General features: G+C 43.6%; 1 protein-coding gene across 8 annotated transcripts in view; it reads left to right on the forward strand.

Moving 5' to 3' along the window:
* The window catches only part of KDM2B (lysine demethylase 2B), a 116,782-nt gene that overhangs the window by 54,224 nt on the left and 41,281 nt on the right, over positions 1-21,277 (forward strand). For all 8 annotated transcript variants that reach the window (XM_032705535.1, XM_032705531.1, XM_032705534.1 and 5 more), the window contains 3 exons: positions 1,015-1,130; positions 7,357-7,483; positions 14,893-15,347. In XM_032705535.1, the coding sequence (XP_032561426.1) occupies positions 1,015-1,130; positions 7,357-7,483; positions 14,893-15,347 (698 nt within the window). The remainder of the gene's footprint in view (positions 1-1,014; positions 1,131-7,356; positions 7,484-14,892; positions 15,348-21,277) is intronic.

The following is a 21,277-nucleotide window of genomic DNA, read 5'->3' on the forward strand; positions in this document are numbered from 1 at the left end:
AATGGCATTTCCCTGCTCCCTCACTGATGTGGAAGTGAAGGAAAGCTGCCACAGCTTTAATAGAAAGCACTGCACAGTCAGGAGAAAATTGACTGCCCCCCATGTTGCTTTGCTGTCTGCTGGTTTATAAATTGTAATGCTTTTCATTAAAAAAAAAGAAGGGAAAAAAAAAGTGTCAGGTCTCTGTGGGTCCCAGATCATTAGCAGGATCAATTCCTTTTTCACTGCAGAGATCAGAGGCTACAGTCTTGCATAGCCAGAGCTTCAGCTCCTGACAGACCAAGCAAACAATGCAGAGGCAGAAGAGCTCGTGTGTGGCTGCCTGAATTGCTGTGGCTGGATTTTCGTTGTGATAGAAGATTCTTCGGAGCCTGTGGAATGAATTCAGTCCCTTGTGGGACTGGATCAGAACAGCCTTATCAGCTCCAGTAATAGAAATGTTAAATCCCTTTACTTGGGGCTTTCAGCCAAAAAGATTTCTCAGTTACTTCAGGAAGTTGATCACAGGAGGTGAAACTTTCACCTCTGAAGGAGGGCTGGCAGTTTGACATTTCAGACATCTGAAGTTGTGTGTTCTGGTGCTGGTGTGAAGGACATTTGCTGTGCCTCAGTCCAGTCCCACAGCCCTTGCCCCCACCACTGCTGACATGGTTTGCAGCCCCGCTGGAGGTGCCAGGAGATACGTCTGAGAGCCTGAGTGTATCAAACAGACTGAATTTACTTCTTAGTCATGGATGTGGTTGAGTCACAAGCTTGAGTGTGCTCAGTAAACACTGTAACTGTTCGGTGAATAAATAGAAGAACCCGATTTACAGAGGGTGGTATGTCACAAGATGCCCTTCTGCTGTGACTGGTCCTGAAGTGGGGCTGTGAGCATCCCATTTAACCTTTCACTGCTTTACCCTCTCATCTCCTGCACAGTGGGGCTCAGGGGGTTGTTAAGATTTGATGATAAATTGCTCTGTAACACTACGTAGCACAAGGCATTCTCAGTTGTTTGCTTTCCCTCTCTAGGGTGGATACACGCGGTTTATACTCCAGTAGATTCTCTGGTGTTTGGTGGAAATATCCTGCATAGCTTTAATGTTCCCATGCAGCTTCGCATCTATGAGATTGAGGACAGAACAAGGGTAAGGACACTTGATTCTCTTTTTAACTGAGCAGTTCTTTGTGACTATGATCTGTCATAGTCTCTCTCTCGTATTCCCTCCTGACAAACAACAACTGACGGGATCTCCGTGTCAGAGCCGTTGAAACAAGAGGTAAACACGAAGTAATGAGACTTTCAAATGTTGGTTTATTTTTAGTGGGATGTACTCATCTGTTTTTCCCTACTTCCCACAGATGTGTCCCTTTTGTGTCTTTTGTCTGCCTGTTAAACTTTCATGAAACACCTTCCCTTTTGCATAAAACCACATTGCACTTCACAGACCTTAGTACCAGGATTTCTGGTGACCCCCTGCTTATCATCTCTCTGTGCACACCTGGGATACCTGAGTCTGGAGAACCAATGGCACTGGGATGGTTCTGCTGTCCACAGCTGAACTGACAAAGCTGCACAGAAGTTGTGTATGAACTGACTTCTGTAATTGTCAGGATTTTCTTCTCCAGTGACTCGATACTGTGCAAGATTTCCTTGGAGCAAAGAGTCCGGGGTGGGACATTAATCTGAACATTGTAATGTTCATGTGGCTGTAGCATCTGCCTGATGGAGAGGTTGGAGGTTACTGTGCCTCCTCTTTGTTGGGAGTGAAAATTTTATCCTTGGTTAGTAAACAGGGTGCAGAGTCATCATATCCTTTGCAGTTTCACAAAGCAGCTGAATCTGAAGGAAGTGCCACCGTTTTAGTGGACTGTTAGGCCCAAAAATGGACCAGAGGTACGTGCAAATCCAGATGGGGATATTTTTGGAGGCCTTGCACTGAGGCAGTGCTGGTGAATCACTGGCACAGATGCCAGCTGTGGTGTTAATGGAGATTTTGGCTGGCAAAATGGCAGGTAATTGCAATTGTTCTTCACTAAAAAATCTTAAAACAGTACATTGTGGACATCAGTGCAGTTCAGTGTTGTGCACCTCTAAAGAGGGCACGGTTCTGGCTCCAAGTGGGCTTTCACCCCAGATTGCTTTCTTTGCAGTGAGAGTGCATAGGCCTGAAGCAAATATGTGTTATTCTGAAGTATATCTCAGTGGGAGGAAGGGTGTCCTCCTCCCAGCCTCCCTGACTTTGCAGGGGGTAGAAGGCCTGGTAATCTTCACATTGCAAAACAGTGGTGGGAGCAGTTGGTTTCCTGGAGTGACTTTAATGAAGAGAAGAAATATTTAGCAGAAAAATGAATTCTTAGTGGAAGAGACACGAAGACAAGAGCTGAAATTTAGGGGAATTAGAAGACAGGGAGAGCAGAGAGCAGAAGTAGAGACCAGAGTGGATTCAGCCTGGCTTTGAATAGGTGTCCCAAGAAAGAGCATCAAGGTCTAAAGAAAATGTGAAGGACTTGGATAGGGAAAAGTGAAGGTGGCAGAAACAGGAAGGGGCTCACTGTGGCCTGGCAGAGGTGCTGGGCACAGAAAGGTTTTCAGAGTGACTGTAGATAAGAACCAGCAATACCTGCTGGAAATACACACTGCAGGTGTTAAGGGGAGGGTCTGTTGGTGCTGGGAAGGATGAGCACACAGGAAACTCAAATGGAGTAGACTGGGAGGAAGGATCAATGCCAGAAATTAGTTCATTCCATTGGTGTCTGTGGGGAAGATGGGAAGGAGACGCTCTTTTTCCTGGAGATGTATAAAAGCTGACATTTTGTTCCCACAAGACTTGAGCAACCCAAGATCACACATTTTGGGTTGTTACTGCTCAGTTGTGCTTCATGTCAGGCCCCTCTCCTTGGGAAGTTGGGTGCTGCTTTGATCTTCTAAGCTTTTTATACCAGGAGGCAAAATTCCCTGTACAGTCAAATATTTTGGTAACTTTTAGGAACTTACCAGCCAGGTCCACTGAAATGCCTTTTAAAATTTGCTGGCATCCTGATCCTGGGGGGAGGTTTTGGGAGTTGGGTATCTCTAAAATGTCCTGTCCCAGTTTTTTTGGAAAGGGATACTACAACATTTGGAAATCCCAAATCAGTCCTTTACTCTTGTCAGTTTTGATTTAGATTTTCTTTGAAGCCTGTGTAGTTCTTTATAATTTTCCTTGCAAAAATACTTAAATGCTTTAAAAAAGACCAATGAAATCCAAAAGCCCAGAGGTCCCATGGCTTCACAGAAGCAATTTCAGCAGTTGGATGTTGATATGTGCTGGCAACATGTTACACACAGCCTGTACCTGTGTTCAAAAACTTGTATTCATAGGCAAGTGTATAATAACTGAACTGTGTGAACAGCTGAAGAATAGCAAGAATTTCTGGACAGAAACAAAATAGAAGCTGTTCATCTAAGGCATACAGAAGTTTGATAAAAGATGGGAAAATCAATACTGTTATTTAGAAATAATAACACCACCACCCCCCCCCAACCTAAAAATGTCATGCAGGAATCTTGAGGGGGAAATGGTTTCGAAACAGGATTCTGGTTTGTACTACATTATTTGCTTTGCCAATCAAATTTTGTCATTTCTTTGTTGAAATAATTCCATTCAGCCACTGGCTGCTCTGGCAGACTCAGTACCACACAGTTCACACAAATTTGCCAGTGTGAACATACTGCAAATGAGTTTCTCATCAGTATTGATCTTTCCATTGTGTATAGCACAGAAGTAAATTACATGATGTGATTGACAAAGTAATTTGCCACACTCAAATCAAAGTGTAATACAGGTGTGCTTCCCCTCTTCATTTTGCACAGAGCAATTTTATGGAGGTTTCACTGTGTTTAAACCTGCTCTGTAATGCTTAATCATCTTTGATTGCTGATATTCAAAGTAATTTTTATGCTAGGTGTAGTTATTGTCTTAGCAGCTCAGACAAGAATAAATACATGGTTGAAATGGTAATGCTGATTTACAGCCTGATAAAATTGCTTAGTTTATATACTTGTCATGCTTATTCTAGCTTAATTCCTCATACCCCTGGGAGACTTTTTAAGAGGCTTGTAGCCATTTAAAAATAGTTTTAAGGAGTAATAAAAAACATGTCTATTGTCGGAAACAGCTCCTAATGTGCAATTGAGGTAAACAAATATTCTCCAGCCTTACAGTTCGTAGAGACTCATTTTGCAGCCTGGCTTTCCTGGAGGCCAATTAACAGGCAGTCAAACAGGCCAAGCTGTTTAGCTCTGCAAGCCCAGCTTGAGGAACTGCAGAGCAGGGATTCATCATTCAGCATAGGGGGGATACAGCTCTGTGGTACTGAAGAGGAGGAATGTGTCAAACTTACTCCCAACTCATCTAAATTTAACTGCCTTAATATATTTGAACATGAGCAGGGACAAGGGCACTCCAAATATATACGTAAGGTGGTCACTCACAGATGATGGTGTTTGCTATTCATTATGTTTTCTGGAATGTAAGATAACATTTCAAGTGGATAGATTAATAATTTTGTAAATAATCAGAAATTGTGCTTCAATATTGTGATTAGACTGATTAAACACAAGTGGAGTTTGTAATGATTTTAATGGGCATTGTGGAAAAGACTAATACTTTCTTCAGGAAAGCCTGTGTCTTACTTGCTGAGGATTTTTGTTTTGGTTTTGGAGGAGGATATAAGTCTGTAAAATAATTTCACTTTGAACTGAAGAAATGGATCATATTCCAGAGAGGATTTTTTTCTTGCTGTACAGGAATAATTAAAATTTTTTTTTCAGTGGATTGTAAATTATTAATCACAGAAGTTAGAGCTGGAAATGCCTATTAGATGATCCAGTGTATTTCCCTGCTGGTGGGGAATTTAGTCCTCTGGCAGTGTCTGTATCAGATATTACACTTCAAACTCATCACAGAACATTTTTAATTTCTTTCCTTCCTTCTTTTATTCCTCTCCCCCTCCCCATAAGGGTTCATTTGACTGTGAGTGTACAATGGAAAGAGTATGGACATGCACATAATGCAGTTCACATCCATTATGATTAATAAATGTCCAAGGATATCATAGAGAGCACACTCCTCTGTACTTTTCCATAAGGCAAACCTTAAAAGTTTTTAAAGCACTGTAAGAGTTGCTTTACTGGCAGGAGGCTCTGTAGATCTTTGCACCAGTATCTGTCTCTACAGAAGCTCTTCCTTCTGAAGGTTTGTAAAAGCAGAGCCTTCTTGGGCAAACCGTGGATTCCAGAGGCATGGAGGGATTTGCTGTGGGTTGGAACATTGATAGCGAGGCAATTAGGAACTCAAATTGAATATTAAAGATTGATATACATAATGGGAGCACTGCATGCATTACTGCCTTGTCTTTCACATTGAATTAACATTGGTAACAGCTAAATTTGGTGAAGCTCAGAATCTGTCAACAAATGTTGAGCAATGATGTCTTTAATATTCCCAGGCATGTGGCTGAAAACCTTTTGAAGGCTGAGGGGTGGAAGGCGGCTTCCTGTTTGTAAGTCAATTCTTTGCAAATTTTGTTTCCTGCAGTGCTCTCTTGGAAAAATTTGAGTTCCTTTATTAGCGTATATTTTAGCATGGCTAATTTCCCCTGTGTTCCCTAATAGTGATAAGTGACTTGATCTCTTCTTTATGACAAATAACTAAACCAAAGGAAAAATTTTCTCCGATGCAAAAAGGCCCTGGGGTTAAATGTTCTCACATTTAGGGGGTTGTTGTTTGGTTGGTTGGGTTTTTTTTTTTTCCTTTTCTTTTTTTCCCTTCTTTTTTTGGTTTGTGTGCTTTGTAACAAACAGCACAGGGAAACATTTGGAAAGGTGCAGCATTGCTGGATGCATGATCCATAGCAACACGCAGTTCAGATTTGCCAGCTGTGTTTGTGTTGAATTTAAGAGATCTTAACTTTTGGGAATTGCCATGGAGTATTTAAATCCTACACTGCGATATATTTAGTGGGACAATACAGTATATTTTCCCTCTATTACATTTTGTTTTACTGCTAAAAGTGTTTGTATTTCCTGTGCCGGTGAACAGAGGCAAGTTCTTTGGCTGTCCACCTCGGGGACAGCTTTCAAATATGGGCATTCCAGTAAGTCACTGATCTGCTCAAGTAGATGCTTTGATCACCACACAGATGTTTGGACAGGGCTGAATCTGAACTTCTGTGGTTCTGTTTAGACTTCAGGCTTTTGGGTATTCTGGGGTGGGGTGGTGTTATGGTTTTGTTTTGTTTTTTCTAAGGTAATGCTCCTTTCTGGTGCAGTCCAGGTTTTCACTAAAGGTGGGTGCACACCTCTGGGCTAGGGCAGAGTTAATATGCAGAGAATGTTTTAAAGCAGCTCCTACAATCCCAGTGCAGTGCATGCATGTGAGCCTGCAAAATGCAGATTTCTGTGTCACCAGGAGAAAGAGGTGTACAGTGTAAGTACAAGTGCATGCAGGATACATGGCATCCATTTTTAACAAATCACAAGAAAAACACACATCTTCCTGCATTTTAGGAGCTTCCCAGATTCTTCTTTGGTACAGTGACCTCCCACAGATAGAAAGCTGTATTGGAAGGGAAGGAAACCCACTTTGTTTTCTTTTGAATCTGAAATGCTCTCACAAATACCTAGGGTTGGAGAATTAAGCTTTTAGTGTGAGTACAACAGGTCTGAGATGTAAGAAACAGTGCACAGCTTGACAGGATCTTTTGTCAAAATCCTGCTTTTCTGTCCTTATTCTGTTTGTGGCAAACCCTAACTTGTTATCAAAAGATTCAGTGTAAACCACATAAGGGATTTTTACTTCAATGTGCAGTTGTCAATAATCAAGAATTTATGTGTTCATTTATTTAATTAAATTGTTGTGACGACCACAATTGCAAAAGAGGTATTTCCTGCTTGACTCATTTAGGTAATGTTGCCATTTTGATAAGAATCCTGTGCCAGTGTTTAGGGGATGGAAACCCACGCCTGTACTTTGAGCTTTAGTGACTAACATCTGTATGTGACCACCCTATGTTTATACAGCAGGTAAATAATTCCGTAGGGGCCATCCATCAGCTTCCTGATTTCACAAGAACACAAACCCTCTCCTCTCCCACCACCCCAAGAGGATACAAATTAGTGAACCAAGAAATGATGCTGTCATGGCAGGCAGGCAGGCTCGCTCCTCATTCCGTATGCTGGAGGCATTCAGCTCCCTGCTCCCACCCTCTCCCCTCCCCCTCCTGCACACTGTTTGTGCTCTTGATAACACGATGGCAATGATGACTGGCCCTTGTGCTGCAAACTTCTCTCCCTTCCCCATGGACTGACAGTGTTGCTCTTGCTTCCAGGTGCACGCCAAATTCCGGTATCCTTTCTACTATGAAATGTGCTGGTATGTTCTGGAGAGATACGTGTCCTGTGTGACCCAGCGCTGCCACCTCAGCAAAGAGTACCAGAAAGAATCAATGTTAATTGGTGAGTGAATCCTTTGAGTGCACATTCACCACTGGTGCTGGCACCTCGGGCTAGTTGCTGCTTTGGTTTCTGCAAAGCAGATTATAAATTGAACTGGAGAACTGTAGTATTTCTAATGAACTGTTTCTTTTATTTTGGGGTGAGGAAGATTTTTGACTCTTTAAGCATTTCCAGGAAGTACCAACTTACTTTGAATTAGATTTATTGAGCACTCCCTTAGCAAGTGGATCCTAGAAAAATATTTTTTGGATGCGTTTGTTCCTTGGTTTCAGTAATGTTTGTGTTGAGATGATCTGCCAAACAGTTGAGGATTTACTGCCATGTTTGGCACAAACCTCAGTAGCCAGAAATGTGTGTATTGCAAATGTACTCTGGTGGGGTGGATATTTAGTCCTTTTATAGAGTGTCTCCTCTACAGAATGTTTTGTGGTCACTAAACCTGCCTTCTTTCTCTTTTCCTTGAACTCTACTGTAATTCTCTCTGGTGACTGACTTCTACTTCTGCAGAATAACAAACCCTAGAAAACACCTACACAAATCTCCATGATCTATAACCCCAGTGCAGGGAGGTTGAAGAAACCTTTACAACAAGAGCTGAAAATGGACCAGAGCAGAGACAGATAGATGTGCCTGAAGCAGGAGGGCATTACCTTGGCACTGATGTGAGCTTTGCATCAATGTGTGACAATTCCAATTGTTGCCTTGCTGAACTGCCCTCTTTTTCCTCCCTTTGATGGAACAAGGCCGTGGGCCATGTTGCCTCCCCGCTTTTAAGCACAGAATAGCTGAAAATAGCACAAGCACCAGCTAAATCTTAACTGATATGTGTTAAATGTGGAGGAGGACTGAAGTATTTCTGTGCCTCCTGCTCCCTGAGGTGCCACTTGGAGTGAACCTGGCGTGGTTGGCACTGCCCCGGGCACTGGGCAGAGGAGGGAAATGTTTACCTACGAGCACAATTCTTAGTAGAAGGGATTGAAGAAGTTATAGGCAGATGTCACCCTCCAGTGAGTTTTACTGACCAAGAATAACTCGAGGAAGCTTAATAGTCTGTGCAGATAGGCCAGGGAAATTTCTTGGGGTCACTGGGAAGTTGGGTGCTTCACATTTAACTCTGTGAGACCTTGCTCAAGAAGGGTTAGTTAAGCAGGAACTCTGTGTGGAGGAATTTTTCTCATAAGATCATCTTAGAGGAGAGGAGGGAATTAGCCCTATGGATCAGCTAAAGCAGTGAAAAAACTCTGATAACTGCATTCATTGGAAAATAAGGAACAATCTCCTGTTGTCTAAAGCACTGGCATGAAAAGAGGCTGGTCCTGCAGGCAGGGCAGGGGTGCCAGATCAATGAGGTGTAATTTCAGAACAAACTGGATGTGGAGATTGGATGGTTCAGGATATTGAGATGGGACCTTTTCCAGCTGAATCACCAGTGTGAGTTCAGCCCAGCTCTGTAATTACTGATGATGGTTTGGTGATCCCCACGAAACGTGCCTCAGACCAGTCAGTAGCTGAGAGATATTCCAATCCTATAAAAGCTCACCTGGAACTGTAGATACCCAGTGTCTAGAGGGAACAGGATTGTTTTACATGACCAAAGAGTCCTGGTAAATCTCTGACACTGACATCCAGGGCCTTTCTCTCCAGGACAGACAGATGTATACTTTTGTTTTGTCAGAAACTTGGGGATTTTTATTTCTTGGCAGAATCTTAACCTTAAAATAATTACTTAACTGAGGGTTGTGACCAGATCTAATATATCTACTGGATCTTTCACTTTGGCATTTGTCATATTCAAAGGAGTAAAGGTACATTATTTACCTTCACAAAGCTGCACTGCTTTGTTCCGCATAAGTAATGCTGTTTTCAGTACCTGCTTTTTTTTTAACTGGTCTGTGTCCAGGCTCTTGACTCAAATAAATCTCTATTAACTGTAATTCTTGAGTTAAACTGGTTTGTTCTGTGGTGTCTGTATCTTAATATTCACCTGCTGAGGGATAGTATATCCAAATGAGGTCAGTGTTCCAAACCTTGCCTCTTTGTTTTTAAACTTTTCTTCAGAGCTGTTAAGGTCCTTAAATTGTCTCTTCCTTAGGGACTTCTCTATCTGCAAGCAATTTCTTGATTTCCCCTGAGGAAGTATCCCTTGACGAAGAATTTCCCATTATTCTCCTTAAAGAGTAATGAAGCAAAGTGCTTAACTTCCCTCAAACCCCTCTGTAGATTTAATTGTCTTCTGTCCCTCTTGCTTTAAGAAAAAAATTCTTCACAGCCTTGTATTCATTTTCAGAAATTTCTCTTGATGATCCTCATGTTTCTCCTACTTCGTAAATATAATTTCCTTGACATAATTTGTTCTAAATGTCCACTTTCTACCTTTCCTTTTGGGTGCTAGAACTGCCTATTTTTCACCCTTGAGTTGTGCTGCTTTCTTTTCTCATGTAGCTTCTGGCGCCGTGGTTGTGGTGGATCTCAGAAGCTGAGCAGCCGATTAGGAGTTGAGGAGGGCATCGACCAGACAGAGTGCAGGGTGCTGCTGCCCATGGTCTCGGGGATTCACCAGGGACTAGTCTGCACAGAATTGGTAGAGATTCTGTTCTCCTGCTTAAAAAAAAAAATCACTATGTTGATAAAGAACATCTTTGGAGAACACAGAAAACTGAGTTCATCAGCAGCTGTGTTGTAAGGATATCTTTAGACCTTTCCTACTGTGTTTTTATTACAGACTATTTATTTGCTTTGACATGAAGGTTGGTGGATTCAGAGTGACTCTTTCAATTCGTTGCCTACTCATGAAAATGTGTTGCTGTGACTGTGCTCTGATACCTCTGTCCCGATATTTGTATGCTACTGTAGCAATTTATATTGCTCTCTGTATTTCTGTTTTCTAAATGTCTCCACTCACAAAACTTCAGACAGGAAAAAAACCCACCTGTGTGGAGGCAGGGCTGAAACCCTGAGGCTTCCCAGTCCCTAAATAGAAATGTAAGTCCAACTCTAAATGAGCTGGAGGACAATGGCTGTGGCTTCCTTCCCCATTCTCCAGGCCCAGGATGAATTTTCAGGCCGTGTCCTCCTAGTTAGTGTGTGAGGCTGTTCTTTTTCAGATCTCTCCCAGAAGGGCAAACACTCAGGGGAATGACGACATGACAGCAATCACAGGCTGCTGCAAAAGCACACCATCTCTTTCTCTTTTTTCTTTTCCTTGTCCCTCTCAACGGTGACATTTGTCCTGCCAGCTGAAATCAGAAGGGACCCTATTTGGGTTTTGAACATGCGCTGTTTCGGGGTGGATATGTCTTCATTATTTTTACTCTTATCATGAATGAGTCTGTGCTGGATGTTTTCAACCACAATTGACCTTCAGTGAGATACAGATCTTGAGAGTGAGCTGACAAAGAGTAATTGGGAGAAGATCCTGGGCTATCAGAGACATGATTTCTCTGTAGCCTGCAGCTTTTAAGATTCCCATTGCTAAAATTTTAACAGGGTGCCTCTAACTGTATATTAAGCCTGATGGATATAGAAAATATGCCCTCTGGCACAGTGAAGGAGCCATGTCTTTTTTTTCCCCCCCTTCCTCTTCTCAGGGGATAGAATAGATTTGCTTATGATAGACAGGTACTAGAGTACATTGAGTGATTCCTGTGTGGGGTGCTCCATGCAGTGATACATTTCCAGCATGCTCAGGGATTTTTCTGCTAATGAAAATGTCATTGCTGTCTTTAGTGGACTGATAGCAACTGCTGCTCCCAAGTCACAGTGTCAGGGATTGGAGCTGGGAATGGCAGGGTAGATATTACACACTGGACTGTTCTAAAGAGTTTAGAAAGATTTCATAATTATACCTCACCCCCATCCCTTTCCTTTAAGTTCTGTAATACAGCAAGTTATTGTCCAGCAAGGAAAGAAACTGTGTATAATTATTCTTCTTGTACAAGTGGATAGCTGTGGGGAAAGTTAAGTGATTTGCCCAGAACCACAGGGAAGTGAACTGCTATAGAAAAACAAAAAGGTATTTCTAACTCTCTGTCCCGTGGTCAAGCCTGTGCTGCTCCTCCTCTTCACTTGAGGCAGATCACTGACTGGTTTGTATGAGCGGGTTTTATTTGCTTTGTAATGAAGGGGGTGAAGGCCTTTTTGCACTAAGTTATGTGGGAGCCCAGACTGGATAACCCCTTGGAAAGTGGGGTTCTGAACTGGCACTGGCTGGTGCATTTACTTAGAAGAAGAAACCACAGCTGAGCTTCACAGGAGCTGTTTTCCACAGAGAGACTTTATAAACCAAAAACCTCCAAGTCAGTGGAACCCTGGTAATACAGTGCTTAAAATACACTTCTCAACTAAGTAAATGCAGATTATGCTTATGCAGGGCCCCAGCTCACAGCACAGTAACTCTGTCAGACAGTGTTTTCGTTGAAATGAATAAATAAAAATCGTGGCATGTTACATTACAACAAAACACTTGAAAACACAAAATTGAATCTCCCTCACCTTGAAGTTCTCCTTCCATTATTGATTCCCTTAGTGCTTTTTTTTTTTTTAGATTAGCAGCAGTAGCAGACAGTTGTGCTTTGAAAGCAGCCTGCTCTTAATCTGCTGGTGCACCAGCACTGTAATCCCCTGGTGCTCCAGAATAGCCTGGTACACTCCAGGTTAACAGCCAACCCTGTCCCCAGAGGTGAAATCAGCCAAGGCATCAGGTAGGTGCCAGGCTTGCTGAGAGCAGGGCCCTGGTTCGTTTTGAGGATGGATTGGAGTGGTTTGTGTGTCCATCCCCAGGTGTAGCGGCGCAGCAGGGCTGCCTCGCGCAGACAGCCGGTGGCAGGGAAGCGGTGGCAGCTGGCAGAACGGAATTGCAGGCCCCCCTCCGTGGGCTTGTTTCTCATGGGAATAGGCCCCCAGTAGCTGTGGTGTTCCCTCCTCTCCTGCCTTTTGTTTCCACAGATTAGAGCAAGAGACAAAAAGTGGAGATCGCTCTTGAAAGCTGTTTTCTGGTAGCACCAGAGCATTGCTTGGAGTAAATTATTCACACCTCCACAACGTGATCCCCCTCGCTTTCTTTAGGCCTTATTTATGCTTGTGATTTGCCCCAGTTACAGCCATTAGTTCCTGCTCAGCAGAGCCACAGCACAGGAGGACAGAAACATGATTTTCTTTGTGCAGATTTATACCAATTTCTGTTAATGACACTGTCCTGGTAGCAGAGGGATGTGTTATCTGCTTTCACCCTCTCCTGTTTGATGCCAGATCATGGCATTTTCTCCCATCTAGGCTGGGCTTTGTGCTTCAGTCAGTTGTAAAGCAGCTCACCAAGGCTGTGTGGCTTAGAGAAGGGGCTCCAGCCCTGGATCCGAGAGCCTGGATTCTGATTCCTGGTTTTTCCCTAGATTTGATGTGTGACAATGAGCAAATCGTGCTTTCTCCCAAGCATCTGTTTCCTTAGTTGTAAAATGGGAGAATGACATAAGCTGATTATGTAGCCTTTGAGGTGGGTCTGTGTGCTTGCTACTGTGGACAAAGGAAAAAACAGTGTGAAATAAAAGTTGGATAACAGAGTGGGTTTTAAATGTTCTGGTTAAGATATTTTCTAATCCTGTTTATTTTTCTAAGAGAAGCATGGGGGTGTATTAGCACAGAGCAGAGAGGAGGAGCTGCTTTGGAGTGTTGATGCCACCACCTCAGCACACAAAATAATCTGTTCTGTACTTCATGAGGAGGCTCTTTTGGAGTGTTCCAGGGAGCAAGTTCCTCTGCCCTGTGGATGGAGCTGGATTTGGCTGCAGTCAGCCTTGCTGGTAGCTGGTCTTTTCTGTGACTGCCATTTCAGCTTAAACTTGCCTTTCAGGAGTCATTTTATGCCCGTTTTGGTTTTGAGGAAAAATGCAAATGTTACCAAAGGCGTGGACTGGACAGAGATGCTGGATTTTTACAACCCTGAGAATGTGAAGTGGCCAGCTCGGATCTCTGGGGCAGTAACACACAGAGCTGACCTGGCCTTGCAGGGTCCTTATTTGCAACTGCAGAGCTGAGCAGCCAGGCAGGCTGGGCAAACTGCCCTCAGACACCCTGCCACGGCCTGTTGCATCCCTGCTACCCAGCTGACAAATAACATGTATATTTTGTAACATGATGGTACAAACTCTGCACGAGACAAGGAGTTCTCTGTGATCAGAGAACTTCCAGCTTGGAACTGGGCTCCAGCATTTGTTTTGAACCTCCCTGTTAAACAACCGGATGCTGAGCTTTTTCGTTAATGTCCAGTTAATCCTTCCTTAAGCATGATTCACGTTGCCCTAATCCAAAGCTACTGCACTGCAGAGCGTGGAAGCTGTGAAAGGAACTTTTCATTAATTGTTCGCTCACTCTTTCTCTGTGACTTCTGTTTCCTTCACAGTGTTTTTGTTTGCAGCTCAATCTCGTACCCATTTCAGCCAGTAATAAAATTCACATTGACTTAACTGGGTGTTGCCAGTGTTAACTGTATTTTCCACAGAAATTCCTGCTGTTGCTAGCCTGCATTCCGTGTTGTTCACTTAGTGGAGGAAATTGTGCCTAATAAATAAGAAAAGATGTGTGCTTGAGGGAACCGTGGCCACTGGTTTCTTACATTGCTCTCACTGCTTGATTACACAGAGTTGGGTAACAATTGGGATTCTTAGGGGGAAATTAAGATTAATAGTACTTTAGACTCAGAAACTTGCCTTTAAATTTTCCTGAGAAGTACCTACAATGTATCAGGGATGGCATTAAGAAAACCAGTGGCATGTAATTGTGACAGTCTGAGTGTGTTTTGTCTTGTTGTCTGTAAAATAAGCGCAATTGAAATCCTGTCTCAGAAGAGCAATGAGTATTCATGCACTAACAACTGGGGGTTCTTGTTTTATCAACAGTTAGTTGCTTGCAGAGAGGAAAAGTATTGAGGAGTTGATTTTGTGCTGTGCAGGGTTCCTGGAAGAATGATGATGTACAGCGTTTTAACGTGCTTTCTCCCATCATTTCCCCCTCCTCCTTCTGTGCTCACTCTCCTCTTAAAGCTGCAAAGCTGCCGAATCTGGTCTCTTTCGGATTTGTGGGAAAATTAATTGTGTGTGACTTAAGAGCTCTGCCTACTCTTAATTGAAGGCATAGAGGACTGAAGCTTTGAAGAAAGCATAATTTTTCCCTAAATGTTTCCCAGTCATTTGAACTGAGTAGATGTTAATGAAAACCAGCATTAAAACAGACAAACAAACACCCCCCCCAAGAAAAAAAAATAAAATCAGCTGAATAAAGCCCATTCCTGTCACATACTCACTAGACCATTCTCCACTGCCCTTTGAAATAGGCAGCACCTGGCCCCAGTGGTACAGAAGTGTTTCAGCTGCGAGTTACAGTGGGTAAAAACTCAGCATTCTTTTTCTAACTTTCAGATGCAAAAAGAAAACGCAGCACAGACAGCTATTCATCAGATTCGTGGTTAGACATGGATGAAGAATCTTGTGATGCCCATCTCCAGGAGGAGAAGGATGACAGCTTGGATAAGAACTCCAAATCCTTGGTGGATGGCTCCTCCTCACCCAACAGCACACACTCAGAAGGGAAGGAGGCTGCAGGAAGGAAACAAAAAGCCACAGTAATGAGGTACCTAAAAAGAACTTTGTCCAACGAGTCAGATGACAGCGTAAAATCAACGACCCCCACGGACTATCCCAAAACACCCACGGGGTCTCCAGCTACAGAAGTTTCAACCAAATGGACTCACCTCACAGAATTTGAACTGAAGGGTTTAAAAGCCCTGGTGGAAAAGCTTGAATCTCTCCCAGAGAACAAGAAGTGTGTTCCGGAAGGCATCGAAGACCCGCAGGCTCTCCTAGAGGACATGAAGGTGGGTGTCGTGGCTTGCTGAGCCACACAAACTGTATTCTGCGGGCACAGGAGTCAGTAGGAGAGCAGAAAGCAAAGTTCTGCCTCAGAGGGGTGGCAGCTGGTGCGTGGTGACCAGCTCCTGTCAGGCTGCTGTGCCTCTCCCAGGAGAGGGAGATCATCCCTCTACCCAAAGCCATCTCTGCTCCGGGAGGTGGCTGTTTGCAGCCTGATTGAAGTGACAGGCCCTTCTGACTGTCAGAGCAGCGGCCAGAAGTTTAAATCCTCTCATAGTTCAGCACTTGTTACGTCCCACGTGTAAATACTATACTTCAAAAAGTCTGTTTATCATTATAGTCATAATCTGCCCCTTTTGGTCTACCGTCTTCCTGGCTTACACCTCGTTAGCTGACACATGCAAAATGTAAATACTGGAGTGCAGTTCAGAAGATAGATTGTCTAACACTCCCTGTTGCTTTTTTTTACTTTCACCTTTTTCATTTTCCTTTCCTCCATTGCCCTCTATAGGTTGATAATTATTCTCCACTGGTACAATATACAGCTTTTGGAGATGGTGTGAGGAGGGAATGCTCACTAGTGACACAACTTCTTTTTATATTTTTAGTCTGTGTACAGTAGGGGTCTTCAGCTACATATTTTCTGTACAGAAATGCTCTGTAAGACACAATCTGAGGGGGAAAATACATGTTTATGTGGTAAATGGGGAGCCTGTACTTTTTTAGTGCAAGTAGTGTAACAGCTGCTTAGAAGGGCTCAAAGCCAGTTAGAGAAGGCTGAACATGTGCAGTGAAACCATATTCCATGGTCTTGGAGCTTGGAAGTGTGATACACGGCACTCGTTTTGGGAAACCACAAGAGCTCAGAAATTATCTTCTTGTCAAATCAGCCACTTTGTACATGAAAGTGGACACGTGCCCAAAGTTGTGGCTGTGGATTCACTGGCTTGCTTTGGGATCAGTCATCTTCTAACAGGAAATCGAAATGAAGCTTCAAGACCAGGAGTTGAGTTTGTGGTGAAGCAGAATGGTAGTGTTGCTTCTCCAAGCTTAATGCACAGACCAATTTTCATTTAAAAATAAGTGAAATCCAGGGAGGGATGCAACACCTAATAACTGCTGCAGATGTTCAGTGTGCTCATGCTCCCTCTTTTGATGACATACTCCAGTGTGCTGAGACATCTTCCTAGAGCACAGCAAGGTACCATATGGGAATCTGGTTTAAAGCTCTGTGTGGGAGTATCTGTTTTCTTACTCCTCTCCAGAGCAGTGGATTCACTGACTACAGAAATGGAGAACTGCAAATGGACATTTAAAAAAAAGGCCCATATCACCTTTTTGGTGATACTGTGCTTCAACTGGTATGAAGTGGGCACCTGCCAGTTTATTGTGTGCATCTTGCAGAGTTACAACCTTGATGTTCCATCTCCTTTGATAACTTCCTGCTTCTAAACTTTCTCCCCTTGCCAGCACACACTGTAACCATCAGGATGTATCCCAACATCTGGATATTGATGGTTCCCTGCTGGTTAAAGAGCCCATGACCACATCTAAACACCATGGATGCTGCAAAATTGTTTTCCCTGGAATCACCTCTGTATGTTTGGCGAGTCTGTGACAGATTAGTCAGAGCAAGACCTTTTTAAAACCTAATTAACTCAAACATCTTCTTGAACAGTGTCTAAAGAACAGTTAAAAAGAATTTTCTTAGCCATCTTTTTTACAGTATTGGCCCACATTTAAGTCAGCCCTCAATTTTCAGAGTGAGAGTTAGTACAGCATAGTAAATTCATTAAAGCCCATATATTCTGCTTCCTCCATTACTCCCTACGGGTGCACAATCCACTTCCCAGGTGCTCTGAAGGAATTGGAGCAGTTGTACTCAGGTCAGGGATTGCTTGAATACCTTTCCTCTCAGGTCCAAAGGGGAGTCCAGCGTTCCAGCACAGGCCTTCTCTTTGCTCCTCAGCAAATTGTCTGAGGCAGCCACTGACAAAGTGTGTCCCATTCCCATCTACTTCTGGGACAACAACCCATCACTCCTTTCCACCACTGTGTTCACTGACATGGTAGAGATCAGCATAGTGGAACCAAAGCATCCAATCTCCTTGGAGCAGGAAATTTGTTTTATTGAGTTTATTTGCTTTAAAAGAAATAACCAAACCCATGTGTGTCAGTGTATGTTTAGAGCTTCCACCTTCAAAGGATGGAGGAGCTGCCAAGTGACAGATTTGAGCCCCTGAGCATACATCCAGCATAATGGTCCTTGCAGGATTCCCGTGTTCCTTGGTGTAAGGATGCAGCTATTCAGTGTTTCATTCCGTCCTTGCTCTTCCGTGTGTGTCAGGTACATCCCTCTGTTCAGCCTCTGAGCTGAACACAGGGAGTGAATGTTCCCTTGGGGCTCCCAGGGATCCTCATCCTGTGCTTCACACGGAGTAATGGATGAGCTGCTGTTATCACAGGGAGGGAACTGGGGTGCAAAGAGATCAGGATAAAAGTGACCATAATTTTGGCTACTGGCTTTTCGTGCCACGGATGGGATTTTCAGAAAAGTGAGTGTTATTTAACAATGATACCTGCAAAAGATGAGTGTAATTATAGTGAAACTGTAATTGCTTAACGTTTCTGCAGAGAAGTTCTGATCTTTAGCATCCAGATCCCAAGCCAGGAGTGAGGCAGAGCAGGAACACACAATTCATGACTGCCTGTGGAAACTTGATTTAAAAGATTTTGCCCTGTGCCACATAGAGACATAATGGCAGAGGAAGAAATACAGTCCATTTTTCCAGAATGGTATTTATCTCCTTGACCACTGAATCATGTTCCCTCTTACTTTGCTACTAGTTTTCCAAGCTGTACAGATAATAACAAGGGGGTTTTGCTGATAGCATCAGCAGTGGAGTGAGCAAAAGCCTGGCCCCTTTACCTCACCCTGATGAATATCCAGAGCATCAGTCATCTGTGGGACTGAATGGAGGTAGGAATCCTGCAGAGGCTGTGCAGATGATCCATGCTGGGACTGTATTTGGCTGTACTCACAAGGTTTATTTCATGGGCAACCCAACTTTTGGGCATGTGATGTATTAATAACGCATCCTATTAAAAGTACCCTTTTAGTGCACCCATTTGAGAGTTATTTTTAACAAATGCAGAGCAAGAACATGCTCTGACAAAGTCTGAAAGCTCTTGGTCTGCTTGGAAAGTCTTAAACAAGTTTCTTCCTGAAAAAAATAAATCTGTGTTTATTGTAGCACTTTTATTTCTTAATGAAATACACTCTGGAACTTTTCTGTATGACATTCAAGTCTGTCTTTGTGCTTCAGGAAGATAATTAATGTTTTCAGAAAACAGGATATGGGTAGTTAAACTGGAGAAAGGAAACCATTTTATTCAGTGATGTGAAGTTTCACAGAACTAATAGGGGTAGCTCACAAAGAATCCATGCTCTGCCAGCTGAGCCAGAATATAGTAAAGGATGGGTGACTGGATTACTGCTCTTAGTGGTAAATACAACTACAGCTATTTAATGTCAAGTAGGTGAGACTTTTTGCAGTAAAGTAATTTATTTTCCTTATGAGAAGGGAGACTGAAAACTAAACTAAGCCTGTGTAAATTCCTTGAACATCATCTGAGCTCCAAACTAACTGCAGCTGTCTGGTGGGGACACAGCAATCCAGAAGTGCCAACTGCTGCCTCTGCAGATTGAGAACCCATTTATCACCGTGATCGATGGAGTGCAGCAGCACCAGGGAGGCTTCTGGGCAGAGTGTAACAGCCTGACTTGGGGAGCAGGTCAGTCCTTCCCTGAGCTCAAACAAGGAGTTAAATCCCTGCTGGCACTGCATTGCCTGAGTCCTGCATTAAGCACCACAGGAGCTTCTCAGAGGCCTCCACAGAGATTCCCAAAGCAGCATTCACTCCATGGCAGATGCATCCGAGCCATTGGCCGAGGAGGTGCAACACTCTATCCAAGTGTCTGTGGAGTCACTGTGTGAGCAGGAATGTGAGGGGAAAGGGCTGGACAGATGAAGATTCCCTCCCTGGGAGTGCTCAGCTGGCCCAGCTGCAGAAGTACAGAGGGCCTGGCACTGCAGTTGTGGGCAGGGTGAGCAGCCAGAAGTCACTGCTGCCGTTGTCCTCACATCCTTGCTGGTGCTGATACTGTTGGAGGCACGTGCAGCCTCAGTCACACCTTGTTTGCCAAATATACGTGCCCTGAAATAAAGTATAAGTAGTGCAACAACTCCAGCTCTCAAATTAAAAATTAAATCTCAGCTGACCTGTTAGAAAAGTACCTACTGAGATACTTTTGAGTAGGATGAGAAAGAGAGGCAGGAAAAAAAGTCACTGAGAGGTAATTGTACTTAGATGGTGGCCTGGGGGATTGGAGGAGTTTCATCATGTGGCTTCTCTACTTCATATTTAGCTACCAGCCAGTATTTCAGTGTATCAAAGATGCAGCTGGGGTGGGCTCATGCTTGGAGAAGAGAATGGAGAGGTAACCATCGTACTCCTTGGTGTAGTTTGCACCCCACATCACAGGGCAGGTAGGGCTGAGCAGACCTTTGATCGTGGCAGTGTGCAGCCCACACTAAACACACTGCCAGGGATCCTTGCCCATGTGCAGCCTCTGATTTCCACACATGTTTCTGTGTGTTGCCAGCAGGATGGGAATTCCTTTGTGCTGTTGGGGCACAGGATTGTGAGATCTGCCTCCTCATAATGCCACAGACCTTCCCCACTTCAAAGCAAAAACGCTGCCCTTCTCCAGAAGGGCCTGTGCAAGTCCATTAGGGCAGAAGAAACTCAGTTTGAAGAACAGAGTTTGTCAAATATCCGCAACTCCTTGGCAGCAGGAGAAGATTCTTGTGCAAGACAGATGATATCTACTGAAATATGTTCTTACTTTTTCTTGCCAAGAAATCTTACCCCCTTTCTCATCCTGATGACAGGAAAAAAAACTCCCTCTACTGAATGCATTTCAGGGGAGTCGTTCCTTGCTGTGCTTTTGAAATTAATGGCTAAGCTGAATTCTTACATAGTTAATCAGCTTCTTTCCTCCATACCTGCTGTTGTCACCACAGCCCTCAAGTGTAATGAATGGGGCCGCCGTGTGCTGGAGGAGCATCATGTTGTTTCTCTAACTGGAGCCCCATGGCTTTTCTTTATCTTCTTTTTTTCCCCTTGTTTTTAAGCAGGTGAACAAAAATCTGCCTCCTCCAGCCTGTTGTGCTCTGACACTTGACGCTCCAGTCAGTGCAACTGTGGCTCTGCTGCGCAGACAGCCGTTGTTTTCAGCTGCCTGAGATGATAAGCTGCCATAGTTTTACATTTCTCCTTGGATAATATTTTCACGTGATACATATGATAACAAGAAACCTTCATTACCTTGCCAAGTTCTTGGAATATACTCTGCTTTCTATTGAACTCCGAGTCTCTGACAGTCGTTAGTTGAAACATTAAGGTTTTCTGTCTTACAGGCTTTCAAATCCAAGAGTAGCAAAATCAAAAGGGAATTAATTTGTCCTTTGTTTATATGGCTCTCAAGCGCTGCCTTGTTCTGGAGATTTTTTGGTTTTGCAATGAGATTACAAAATCCTCTCTGTTTTTGGGATGGAAAACTAACTTTCAGAATGTGGTCACAGTTCAGTTAATGCAGTGATCCCTCTCAAAATAAAATGGACATGAGCAAAGAGGTGCTCACTTAACCCCCAAGAGTTAATATGCCAATGATTAGTCCACAGGTAAGAGTTGGTGGGTGTGGCACTGGAGGAGCACAGGGCTGCAGCTACAACACAGACTCTGCATCACAATCAGGGTGGGGCAAGCTGGGTTTTACTCCTGACCTTTGCAAACCCCTGAGTGCAGCCCCAGCACCAGGCTGATAACCTGGGCTTGTACTGGTATTGCTTATTTTGGTCACTGGTGCTGC

The sequence above is a fragment of the Chiroxiphia lanceolata genome, chromosome 18 (assembly GCF_009829145.1).
Source record: "Chiroxiphia lanceolata isolate bChiLan1 chromosome 18, bChiLan1.pri, whole genome shotgun sequence".
Classification (NCBI taxonomy): domain Eukaryota; kingdom Metazoa; phylum Chordata; class Aves; order Passeriformes; family Pipridae; genus Chiroxiphia; species Chiroxiphia lanceolata.